The following is a 12,581-nucleotide window of genomic DNA, read 5'->3' as shown; positions in this document are numbered from 1 at the left end:
TCACTCTCCAAGCCTGGCACCCAATTTGCTATGGAAGCAGGGGCTGTGTGAGCCTTAGATCTTTAACACCAGGCTCCTCTCCCCTTCCCTGAGTTTTACCCATTGTCCAGTAGCCTAGAAGCCTCCAAAATAGGTTTCAGAGTTTCTAAAATCCAGAGAAAATAAAGAATAAAGTGGCCCTTACCACTCTCACTCTTAGCCCCACAGAACTCTGCTCATAATGATTCTTAGGCCATAGGATATCCAAGTTGTATTTATGTCCTTTCTTAAGATGGACCCTGGGAATAGGAGTGTGGTGGACACTGCTATGGGTCACCCAGGTTCCCCTTCAGGAATGAAGGACTTGGCCCCCCCAGATGTTGGGGGTGCTGCTGGAATATGGCCCTCAATGATGAGCCCATACAGGAGCCCTCACCTAGGAAAGCCACCTTGCCCAAGGTCATACCCCCTTTCTGAAGCATCCTATGACCAATTAATTTAGAAGGGAGCAAAGGCTCGGTCCCCCTGATTCAGCTTGGAACAATCTGAAAAGTCTTCTCAGCTTCAGAACCCACTGTAGGGTTGGCTGAGGCCTCTGCAGAGACTGACTCAACATTCATCCTCTCCCCCTGCCCAATCCTACTTGCTTCCTTTCCTTCACAGGAGGTGATCCTGAGAGTACTCCCTAAGAAACCTCCAGCAAGTTCATCTCCATCTTAGGGTCTGCTATGGATAACCCAACCTGCAGCAGCTGGTGCCAAGATGCTCTAAGAAAGCAGATGCTAACATGGGATTTTAGAGCAGGATCACTCGCCACCCAGCTGACAGGGACCCAGCATCGGTTAGGTGGAGTTGGAGAGTCCCTGGTGAATTGGGATGGTATCCTGGTGCAAAGAAATGCACTGGCTGGTTCAGTGAATCAGATTTTTGAGAAACATGAGGGAAACTGTAACTATAAGAATAAGAGAATTGAGGGGCACCTGGATGGCTTAGTCAGTTAAGCGTCTGACTTTGGCTCAGGTCACGATCTCACAGTTCATGAGTTTGAGCCCCACATCGGGCTCTGGGATGACAGCCTGGAGCCTGCTTCCCATTCTGTGTCTCCGTCTCTCTGCCCCTCCCCTGGTCGACTCTGTCTATGTCTCTCTCAAAAATAAATAAACATTTTAAAAATTAAAAAAAAAAGAATAAGGAAGTTGAGTGATTATAGCTAAGCTCATGGATGCTCTAGAAAAGAGTAATGAAAAGTATAAAATAATTAATCTGCAACTAAAAGCACGGAGAAAGTGACAGCCTGCACCAAGTGAGGCAGAAATGCCGTAACTGACAGGAAGGATAAAAAGGCTCACGGGGCGCCTGGGTGGCGCAATCGGTTGAGCGTCCGACTTCAGCCAGGTCACGACCTCGCGGTCTGTGAGTTCGAGCCCCGCGTCAGGCTCTGGGCTGATGGCTCAGAGCCTGGAGCCTGTTTCCGATTCTGTGTCTCCCTCTCTCTCTGCCCCTCCCCCATTCATGCTCTGTCTCTCTCTGTCCCAAAAAAAATAAATAAAAAAACGTTGAAAAAAAAAATTAAAAAAAAAAAAAGGCTCAGAAAGTGGGTGTCAAGAAGGATAGACTTGGGGCGCCTGGGTGGCGCAGTCGGTTAAGCGTCCGACTTCAGCCAGGTCACGATCTCGCGGTCCGCGAGTTCGAACCCCGCGTCAGGCTCTGGGCTGATGGCTCGGAGCCTGGAGCCTGTTTCCGATTCTGTGTCTCCCTCTCTCTCTGCCCCTCCCCCGTTCATGCTCTGTCTCTCTCTGTCCCAAAAATAAATAAACGTTGAAAAAAAAAAATTTTTTAAAAGAAGGATAGACTTTATAAGGTTGGAAAACTCATGAAATAACTATATTCCACAGGATACATAATTTGCCAAAGTAATAAGGAATGTTTGGTAGGAGGGCTACCAGCATCACCAAGACGTTCCATAATGGCTCTACTGTATAGGCCAAGGCTGATGGCAGAAAACACTACTGCTGAGTTGGTGGACTCACTGACAGCAATAGAAATGATAGGAGTCTCCTCCCAAAATAGAGGCTAGGCGTCAGCATTAATCATTAGAAACCCATTCCCATATGCCCAATAGGGTGGGCTCCCACTTACCAAACCTGATAAAGGTTTTTGCCAAATGTCAAGTGTCTAACCTGCTAGCAGCAAACTTGCTAGCAGCAAAAACAGAAGCCAAGTCTCCAAGATGGCACCATACCTTGAAGAGACCAACTAGCCCCTTGGTGGCAAGTTGACTACACTGGATTCCTTCTACTCTAAAGGGTGAAGCAGTTTGTTTTGTCAGGAATAAATAACATATTTCAGGCATGGCTTTACCTTTCCTGAGTCAACCATCACCATCATCTAAGAGCTTACAGTGTTTGAACAACAGGCATGGAATCCCATCACATCAGACCAAGGACCCCTTTGGCAAAGGAGGTATAAAGTGAGCCCAGGAGGGGTATAAAGCCCAAGGAGCCCAAAGGAGGTATAAAGTGATTAGGCAACCCACTGGTCACATTACATACCACACAACCCAGAAACTGCCAGCCTGATACAGTGATGGAATGGGCTGGTGAAGGCACAGCTAAAGCATAAACTTGAAAATGATACCTAGAGAAGACAGTGTGCTGTCTTCCAGCATGCAGTGTCCACTTTAAAATAGCGACCTTCATATTATGCAGTGTGCCCAACAGGTAGAACGCATGAGTCCAAAAATAAGGGAGGAAGCAGGAATTGGCTTCTTACCATTACTCCTATGATCTGCCTGGAGAATTTGTGCTTCCTGTCCCTACAATGCTAGGCCCCACAGGTTTAGAGGTCTTGATTCCCAAAGGGAAAATGTGTCCAACAGGGGAGAGAGTATGGCTGCTGCCCAGCAACTTTTGGCTCCTTGTGTGAAGGGCAAGAAGAAGCATCACCATCTTGGCCACAGAGTAGATCCTGATTACAAGAATAGAGGAGGCAGGGCAGCTGCTACACAAAAGAGATGGAGAAGAAATAGTTTGGCATCAGCTTGTCCACTCGGGAGCCTCTTGACACTCTCCTCCTCTCTTTTGATGGTAAAATAAAAAAATGCAGAAGCAATGGCTTGAGGAGGGCATGGATACCAGATGCTCACACACCTCAGGAGTAAAAGTCTGGATCACACCATCAGGTAAAGCCACTGAAATCACCAGAGGTGCTAGCTAAGGAGGAAGGAAATCTAGAATGTGCGGTAGAAAAGAAAAATGATCCCTTGCTATCCTGATATCAGTTACAGTAACCATAATTCTTCCTACTAGCTTTCCTTTTCTAAGTTTCCACCATGAAGAGAGAGGCTCACCACAATGCTGGGGGAACTGCTCCCAGAACTTATATGAAGAAATGGATCCAAGTGGCACACGAGGTGGATGGACTGTGGTAGACACTGTCATTGCCACCTGGTCTCCCTCCAGGAACGAAGGACTTATTCTCCCATCTGTTAGGCCTGCTCTCAACAGAAAGCCCTCAGCTATCAGCACCCACAGGAACTTCCCCAAATGAAGCAAGCCCCCTCATGCCATTTCAGGACAACTTTGAAGGGTCATCCCAGCTTCAGAACTCCCACTGGGTCTGCTGAGGTCTCTACTGAGGTAGCATCAAAGCTCAACATGTCCCTCTGCCCAATCCCACTATCTTTCCCATCCTTCCACAGCTATAGATTCCAAAAGCACTTCTGAAAAAATCTTTTTTTAAAACTTTGTTTAATGTTTATTTATTTTTGAGAGAGAAAAAGAGAGCAAGGAGAGCACACGCATACGCACACATGAGTTGAGGAGGGGCATAGAAAGAGGGAGACACAGAATCCAAAGCAGGCTCCAGGCTCTGAGCTGTCAGCACAGAGCCCAACGTGGGGCTCGAACTCACAATCCATGAGATCATGACCTGAGCCAAAATCAGACACTTAACTGACTGAGCCACCCAGGCGTCCCTGAAGAAATCTCTTGCATGTTCATCTTTGTCTCAGAATCTAATTCAATTCCTGATGTCATCCATGTCAGGGGAAGAGGGGCTTTTGATCACCTACTCAGAAGGATAAGGGTGTGTGATATGCATCGATAATGGTTCCACCAAAACCAACTATATGAACTGTAAGAAAGAGAACACTGTAAGAAAGAGAATTGGGCAAATGAGCAAGAAGGGAGTGAGCAAGAAAGATACTGTTAAGGAAATAGGATGTGAGCAAAGGAAAGGACTTCATGGGATAAGATCTTGGAAAACAGGTAGAATTTGGGCTCTGAGGGTCATCAATGTCCTCTTACATAGCAAGGACAGAGACTGAGAGCAACAATAGTTAACAAATGGGACAAATGGGACAAATGGGGCTACTTGAAACCTTCTTCTTAATAACCATCTAGATATGTCCATCCTGCTGTCCATCAAGATGAACTTTGATGGGGCGCCTGGGTGGCGCAGTCGGTTGGGCGTCCGACTTCAGCCAGGTCACGATCTCGCGGTCCGTGAGTTCGAGCCCCGCGTCGGGCTCTGGGCTGATGGCTCAGAGCCTGGAGCCTGTTTCCGGTTCTGTGTCTCCCTCTCTCTCTGCCCCTCCCCTGTTCATGCTCTGTCTCTCTCTGTCCCAAAAATAAATAAACGTTGAAAAAAAAAAAAAAAAATTAAAAAAAAAAAAAAAAAGATGAACTTTGACTCTCCCCTTTTTGTCTCCCCATTCTCTTGTTAATCTAATGTTTTTATTAACATCAGTAACACCCATGAAGGGAAGCTTAGACACCAAATTTGATAAGGCTTCTTGGACTGATTTTGCAGCAGGAAAGTTACTTGTGGGGGGTGGGGGATGGGAGTGGTTTTATCCAATCTAGCAGGCTGGTCATTTCCTCAGGAATAACCCTCTGTGTCTCTGTATGGCCATCTGCGATTTTTCCATAGTGAGCTATGGGTCCAGTAACAACCCAAGCATGCTCTTCCATGCTGAAGCATGTAAAAACAAAGATACTGCCCCTAAATTAGTCACACTCACAATCCATTTCAGTAAAGGTTCTTCAGGAAGTTGATGATACTAATCTACAAAATAAAACAACTCCCTCACATGATACCTCCTGGTTTCAGTAGTTTCTTGGTTTTGTCCTCTCCCTTGTGGCCCATCTTCTTATGACAGAGTTTTAGAGGTACTCTCAATAGTCCCGACATAAGCCAAAACCCAGACTAACCAAAATCTGAGCTTGGTCCAGCATCAAGGTCTCACCCAGCCCTCTACCTTTCTTTCATTTTAGCGATTACAGATAACAACAACCAAGAGATTATATAGTTTGGGGGCACCTGCGTGGCTCAGTCAGTTAAGCATCAAACTTCGGCTCAGGTCATGATCTCGCAGTTGGTGAGTTCAAGCCTTACATTGGGCCCTCTGCTGTCAGTGCCAAGCTCACTTTGGTTCCTCTGTTCCCCTCTCTCTCTGTCCCTACTCCACTTGTGAGTGCTCTCTCTCTCTCTCTCAAAAATAAATAAAGAGAGAAAGAGAGATTATATAGTTTGCTTTTTTATTAGTTTCCATTTCCTTAAGCATCCAGTGAATCAATTTCCCAGGAGTTAGATCCATCTCTAAACTCCATTGGTAAATTTTACCTTTAGTAATTGATTATAGCACAATTGCTGTTTGATACTATGGGTGACTATGTGAATATTGCCACCCAGGAATCAAAGGTTCCTCCTCTTCTCCTCCACCCTTTCATTCTCTCTTTTCCCAAAACACATGTTTTCATAAGCTAGGGCCAGGCCAGTAAATCCTACTTCTTTATTTATTTTATTTTATTTTATTTTACTTTATTTTATTTTATTTTATTTTATTTATTATTATTATTATTTTAGCAAATCCTTTTTTAAGTGTTTATTTATGCATTTTTGAGAGAGGGAGAGAGAGAGAGAGCACAAGCAGGGAAGGGGCAAAGAGAGAAAGGGAGACACAGAATCTGAAGTAGCCTCCAGGCTTGGAGCTGTCAGCACAGGGCTCAAACCCATGAACCCTGAGATCATGACCTGAGCCAAAGTCTGATGCTTAACTGACTGAGCCATCAAGGCACCCCAGCATATCCTACTTCTGACACCACTTCTGGTGATACCTAACAACTCTCAAATTCTCCAAAACCAACTGGCTATACAGCAATTCAATTCAATTCTGACACTACCTAGAGGCAGCATCAGATCCCACAAATTAAAGAACTCAGTCCCACAGAATTGCCCAGCTTCTGGGGTTCCAAGACACTCTCCTCAGGTTTGATATTTTGCTGGAACAGCTTACAGAACTCAGAAAACACCTTATTTACATTTACCAGTTTATTATAAAGGGTATAGTCAGAAATAGCCAAATGGAAGAAATCCACAGGATAAAGGGGGGGGGAGGGGAGGGGAGGGGGGATGTCATGAAGCTGCCATGTGCTCTCCAGGTGTGCCACCCTACTAGCAACTCCTTAAATTCACCAACAGGAAACTATCAAAGAGATAAAGAGCTCAATCTCCACTCCTCCCTTCCCTGTAGGTTGAGGGTGGAGCTGAAATTTCTCACCCTCTAATCACTTTGTCTTTAAGTCACCAGCCCCATCTTCAGGCTCATTAGCATAAATTTAGGTGTGATTGAAAAGGGGTAGTATAAATAACAAAAGCACTCAATCACCCAGGAAATTCAAAGGGTTTTAGGAGCTCAGTGCCCTGAACAGGAATTCGAGACAAAGACCAAATATACTTATTACACTACAATTACTCTGAGAAGATGCCCTGATGAACTCAGGAAAAGAGTCACTTGAAATTCTCAAAGGAGGGGCGCCTGGGTAGCTCAGTCGGTTAAGCGGCCGACTTCAGCTCAGGTCACGATCTCGCAGTCCGTGAGTTCAAGCCCCGCGTCGGGCTCTGGGCTGGTGGCTCAGAGCCTGGAGCCTGCTTCCGATTCTGTGTCTCCCTCTCTCTCTGCCCCTCCCCCGTTCATGCTCTGTCTCTGTCTCAAAAATAAATAAAACGTTTAAAAAAAAAATTTTTTTAATAAAAAAAATAATAAAAAAAAAAAGAAATTCTCAAAGGAAAGAACTGACAGGACTTTGGTAGCTCTGTGGATCTTGGAGAAGCACTCGAGGAGGTAAACAGCTCAGGTTTTAACTGCTGTCCTGCCACTTAACTTCCCCATGCTTCATTTTCCCCATCTGCAAAATGGAAGTAATAATAGTATTATACTTACTTCTTAGGGTTGTTCCAATTGAAGATAGTAACTATAAAGTGTCTGGATCCGTGCCGGAACATGCATAGAGCTCAGTAAATGTTACTTTCACCATCATAGATGCAAGGGACACCCAAGTTCTAGTTCATGTTCCTGGTCCTCCTCGCTGTATGATCTGTACTCCTTTTTAGTCACTTCACCATCTCTGAGCCACAGTTTCCTCATCTGTAAGGTAAATGTATGGGTGTCCCCACGAGTTCAGAGCCCTTTCCATCAGGAACTCTGCATCAAATGTGACTCAAAGATTCTCAGTCAGGGTGACTCAAGGGTCCTGGTGCCTGTGGCAGAACAGGGGAGATGGAGGGGAGGCGCTCTCAGGGCAGAGGCAACACCTCAGTGTGAGAATCCCTGCCCTATTAGGGCGTGCTGTTCCCCAGATTTCCTTCCCTGTGGTGGGCCAGTAGTGTGCCAGGTGGGCCTGGCAATTAGCTATTCCAGGAATTTAGTCCAGGTTTGAAGAGAGCAGGCGCCTAGGAGCCTCCGCGAGCCTTTCACCAGCCACATTTGATTGCCTCCACAGCATGTACAAGGGCTACGACAGCGACCTCCCGCGGTTAGGGCGCACACAGCTTCCCTCCGCTCAGCTGCGCGCGCAGTCCGGTCAGAGCCGGGGCGGGGCATGGGCGGGGTCCTGGTACGCTCCGCCCCCTCAGCCTCCGTCGCCGACCCGGATCCCGGCTGCTGGGGAGATCTCCTGCTGGGGAACCCAGGAAGAGGAAGGGGCGGAGCTGCCTTGCGGCTGGACGCGGAGCAGTCAGCCGACTGCCCCGGGGGCTCGTCGGCCGTCCCTGGTCTTGCCCCGCGCTTTGAGAGCTAGCCAGGGCCGAGACCCGGGGGACCCGGAGGGGTGAACCAGCCCTGTCTAGGAAGCCGGGCAATGCCCCGCCATGGAGTATCTCCCGGCCAGGGCCACCGCAGGTCCGGCCCGGAGCAGGAATCGGACCGGACCCGAGGGTCCCCCAGACTGAGGCTTCTGTGGATGGGCCTGCCTCTGATTCTGGCGTTGGTTCTCTGGGCCCCGGCCGGGGCCCACCCTCTTCCCGTCCAAAGCCAACACGTCGGTCGCTTAGTGCCCCAGCTCCGTGACGCCTTTGGGTGGTGGAACCTCACCTGCCCAGTTTGCAAAAGCTTGTTCACCGCTATCGACTTTGGGCTGAAGGTGAGCGCTTAAAGGGCCTGCAGTGGAGCAGCCAAGGGAGCGCTGGCGGGGGCGGGGGCGGGGAGTGGATGGGCTGGGGCTGGGGTCATGAAGAGCATCCCTGACGAAGAGGCTGGAGGATACTAGCCTTTACCGGATTTGCTCTCCTTTAGGGACACCCATGTCTACACGCCACCACTACCTCCATTGTGACCGTGTGAAGTAAGGAAAGAGCTCAAATTATATGCCGGGCACTGTGCTAGCCATTTTATACAGGTCAAGTCAAGTCTGTGAGGTGTTTTCATTACAGTATCTCCATTTGCCAAATGAAGAGCATCTGGGAGAGGTGAAGTAACTTCACCGAGGGCACATAGCTGGCGACAAGGCTGGGACTCCTTTCCTGGTATATCTGACTCTGAATCCCCCTGTGCCTTACATTTGGCATCGCTAATCCGGAGCACCATGCCTGTACTAGCTGCTCAGAAGGGACTTGAATTCAGAAAGATCCAAGGGTATGGGAGTAGATGGGGCTGCCCTGACCCTGATGGGATGATGAATGCTGGTTGGTAGGTGAGTTTTGCAGGTCTCCCCAGGGAACCTGCCTTTGTGTGTGTCCCCATACTCTGGACAGCTATATTGCCCAGCCCGAATTTCAAGGCACTCTGCAGACACTGACTGAGGAAGCCAGCCAGGCAAGCAAAAGGCCTGAAATGCCACTGCCTACTGAGCTGAAGAGGAAGTACTGGCCTGGTGCTGCCTGAGTCACAGGGCAATATCTGTGGGAGTCAGGGGGTGCTCTGAGGTCTCTTCACCACAGTGGCATTGAGTCTGGCTTGGCCCCAGTTTGGATATGAAGGCACAGATGGTGGTAGCCAGGGGTTGGCCTGGTCCCTGTGCTGTCTCTGACCTCTCATCACTGGTTCTTCCCACCACAGAAGGAGTCCGGTGTGGAGTGGGTGGGCTCCATAGCCACCAAGCTCTGCAAACTGCTGAAGATAGCACCACCCGCTGTGTGCCAGTCAACTGTCCAGCTCTTTGAAGATGATGTGGTGGAGGTGTGGACACGCTCAGTGCTGAGCCCATCTGAGGCCTGTGGTCTGCTCCTGGGCTCCACTTGTGGGCACTGGGACGTCTTCTCATCTTGGAACATCTCTTTGCCAGCTGTACCAAAGCCGGCCCCACAACCACCCAAGCCCCCGGCCCCAGGCGCCCCTGTCAGCCGCATCCTCTTTCTCACTGACCTGCACTGGGATCATGACTACCTGGAGGGCACAGATCCTGACTGTGAGAACCCACTGTGTTGCCGCCAGGATTCTGGCCTGCCACCTGCCTCCCGCCCAGGTGCTGGATACTGGGGCGAGTACAGCAAGTGTGACCTGCCCCTGCGGACCCTGGAGAGCCTGTTGAGCGGGCTGGGCCCTGCCGGCCCCTTTGATATGGTGTACTGGACAGGAGACATCCCCGCCCACAATATCTGGCACCAATCACGTCAGGACCAGCTTCGGGCCCTGACCACTGTCACAGCCCTTGTGAAGAAGTTCTTGGGGCCAGTGCCTGTGTACCCTGCTGTGGGCAACCATGAGAGCACACCTGTCAATGGCTTCCCTCCCCCCTTCATAGAGGGCAATCACTCTTCCAGCTGGCTCTATGAAGCAATGGCCAAGGCATGGGAGTCCTGGCTCCCTCCTGAAGCCCTTCACACCCTCAGGTAGTTGAGGTCCATGGAAACCCAGGAAGGGAAAAGAAAGTGGATAATAGTGAAGGGAGCAGGGGACCTGGGCATACCTGTGACTCTTCTAGCATGAGTCCTCAGCTCTCTTCACTGGCTCTGACCCCTTACTCCACCTCTGCCCTTATGTCTGTCCAGCCACTCTCCCTCAGGATTGACAGCATACTTTCTCCATGCTAGTCTGTGTCTGTTCATGTTGGCCCTCTAAAACACCTCCCCTCCCCCTGCAACTTTAACATCCCAACTTTCCAGGTCCAGATCATACTCCTTCTGAATGGCCCTTGCTTCCCATTATAGTTCTCTTTTATCTCTGAGGCCTGGAGCCCTTAGCTTTCTGAGCCATTTGCCCAGTCATATGGACCCTATAATCGGTGCTGTTTGGTTTTCTGCTGGAATGTGAGCCCCTTGGTAGGGATGATGTCCCGTATGCCTCTGCCCTCCACCCAAATGCTTAGTATAGGACTGTGAGCACAGGACCAGGATTATGAATGAGTGCTGACTGTTTGTGTTCACTTTGTTTCAGAATTGGGGGGTTCTATGCCCTTTCCCCACGCCCTGGCCTCCGCCTCATCTCTCTCAATATGAATTTTTGTTCCCGTGAGAACTTCTGGCTCTTGATCAACTCCACAGATCCTGCTGGACAGCTCCAGTGGCTGGTAGGAGAGCTTCAGGCAGCTGAGGATCGAGGAGACAAGGTGAGGGAAAGTGGTGAGAACATGGTGGATAGGTGCTCCATGGGGGTGGCGGGGAGAAGCAGGCCCTTTATGACCATACTCCTATCTGGAGCCAGAGCATCTGTGAGCAGAGAAGCCTGGTTTTCTGGAGTTCCAACAATAGGATTCCCTAGGAGTTCAGCTCCTGGTCCCCCTTAGGAGCTCTCATTCACTCCCCGTGTCTGGCCAGCTGTAACAGCTGTTGTAAGAGTGATGAGTACCAACTCTCCTGGCCAGGGCTGCCTGGACCCCTCCTTGTCCTCATAACCTTCCTTCCCCTCCCCCCAAATTTCAAGTTCTAATTGGCCTTATTGAACAATTGATGAATCAAGCAGCATTCCATCTAGCAAATAGAGGGGCATTCTCCCTGATAACCTCCCTTAACTCTCCCTGCAGGTACATATAATTGGCCACATCCCCCCAGGGCACTGCTTGAAAAGCTGGAGCTGGAATTATTATCGAATTGTAGCCAGGTAGGAGGGAAGTGGGGAGAAGAGGGGTAGATGAAGAGTCTGAAGTTCATTTGAAAACTCCTTTGGGTATTTTATCATTCCTGGTGCCCCTTTGGGTAGAGAGGCTACTTACTTCAATGTGTGGAGAAAGAAAGCATCCCATCTCCCCAGATTTCTTCCCTGTCCCTAAAACCTTCTGAATCTAATTAGTGTCTTCTGGCCAGGTATGAGAACACCTTGGCTGGTCAGTTCTTTGGCCACACCCACGTGGATGAGTTTGAGGTATTCTATGATGAGGAGACCCTGAGCCGGCCACTGTCCGTAGCCTTCCTGGCACCCAGTGCCACCACCTACATCGGCCTTAATCCTGGTGAGTGATGTGGGAGTTGTTGAGATAGAGGAAGCAGAAACAGAGTTGGGGCCATGGCTGGCAAGGGGCAGGCGGGACATATGACCTCTCCCTGGAGTTGCCTTGGTTCCTTCCCTTTCCAGTCAGCCCTCCCTCCTTGCAGGTTACCGGGTCTACCAAATAGATGGCAACTATCCGGGGAGCTCTCATGTGGTCCTAGATCATGAGACCTACATCCTGAACCTGACACAGGCTAATGAGCCAGGAGCCATACCACACTGGCAGCGTCTCTATAGAGCTCGAGAAACCTACGGATTGCCCAATGCACTGCCTGCCGCCTGGCATGATCTGGTGTACCGCATGCGGGGTGACACACAACTTTTCCAGACCTTCTGGTTTCTCTACCATAAGGGCCACCCCCCCTCAGAGCCTTGTGGCATGCCCTGCCGCCTGACTACACTGTGCGCCCAGCTCTCAGCTCGCTCAGATAGCCCTGCTCTATGTCGCCATCTGGTGCCAGATGGAAGCCTCCCTGATGTCCAGAGCCTGCAGCCAAGGCCATCTTTCTGCTAGTACCCCCATGGCCCAGATTTGTGAAAGTGCAAATGTGAGGAAAGCTGCAAAAACTCCAGAGGACAGCTGTGGTAAGAAGAGCATCTGGTGGAAAACCCTATCCCTGAGCCCCAAGCACACCGGGGAAACAGGACCTTCTTTCATGGAGCTGGTTTGGCAAGATACAGGAGAGAGGGTGGCTGCTCTGTGCCCAGCATCTCAGCTGCCCTGGGACTGCTGCCTTTCATAACTATGGAGCAAAGGTCTAAGTTGGTCCTGCCGCAGCAGACCACACAGGAGCTCTCACCCCAGGCCTGTGCTGGCCAGCCAGGAACCCTGGACTGCTGCTGCCTGGTTGTCAGGCCGTTAAAATAAAGATAAGAGACTTGGACTCCAGACCCCTCT

General features: G+C 49.7%; 1 protein-coding gene and 1 long non-coding RNA gene across 5 annotated transcripts in view; one reads left to right on the top strand and one right to left on the bottom strand.

Annotated features, from left to right (window-relative positions):
* LOC147576691 (uncharacterized) overlaps positions 1-7,842 on the bottom strand; it is a 118,859-nt gene extending 111,017 nt beyond the window's left edge. For 3 of the 4 annotated variants that reach the window (XR_015241047.1, XR_015241046.1, XR_015241042.1), the window contains exon 1: positions 7,205-7,842. This is a non-coding gene — a long non-coding RNA (uncharacterized LOC147576691). The remainder of the gene's footprint in view (positions 1-7,204) is intronic. The other variant, XR_015241043.1, reaches the window with a different exon arrangement.
* Positions 7,843-7,927: 85 nt separating this feature from the next.
* On the top strand, positions 7,928-12,572 carry SMPD1 (sphingomyelin phosphodiesterase 1). The gene is made up of 6 exons (XM_025928189.2): positions 7,928-8,402; positions 9,317-10,089; positions 10,634-10,805; positions 11,220-11,296; positions 11,500-11,645; positions 11,788-12,572. The coding sequence occupies exons 1-6, from the start codon at positions 8,121-8,123 to the stop codon at positions 12,195-12,197; spliced, it is 1,860 nt and encodes a 619-aa protein (XP_025783974.1). The 5' UTR covers positions 7,928-8,120; the 3' UTR covers positions 12,198-12,572.
* The last annotated feature ends 9 nt before the right edge of the window (positions 12,573-12,581 follow it).

Source organism: Puma concolor, chromosome D1, assembly GCF_028749965.1.
Source record: "Puma concolor isolate L17-30 chromosome D1, mPumCon1.1.hap2, whole genome shotgun sequence".
Taxonomy (NCBI): domain Eukaryota; kingdom Metazoa; phylum Chordata; class Mammalia; order Carnivora; family Felidae; genus Puma; species Puma concolor.
This window is presented reverse-complemented; position numbering and strand designations above follow the sequence as displayed.

What these genes read in the sequence shown, in the direction of transcription:
- SMPD1 (XM_025928189.2), top strand. Translation starts at nt 8,121, where the DNA reads ATGCCCCGCCATGGAGTATCTCCCGGCCAGGGCCACCGCAGGTCCGGC. An exon ending in CTATCGACTTTGGGCTGAAG is followed by an intron (nt 8,403 to 9,316) that starts GTGAGCGCTTAA and finishes TTCCCACCACAG; the next exon opens with AAGGAGTCCGGTGTGGAGTG. An exon ending in CTGAGGATCGAGGAGACAAG is followed by an intron (nt 10,806 to 11,219) that starts GTGAGGGAAAGT and finishes CTCTCCCTGCAG; the next exon opens with GTACATATAATTGGCCACAT.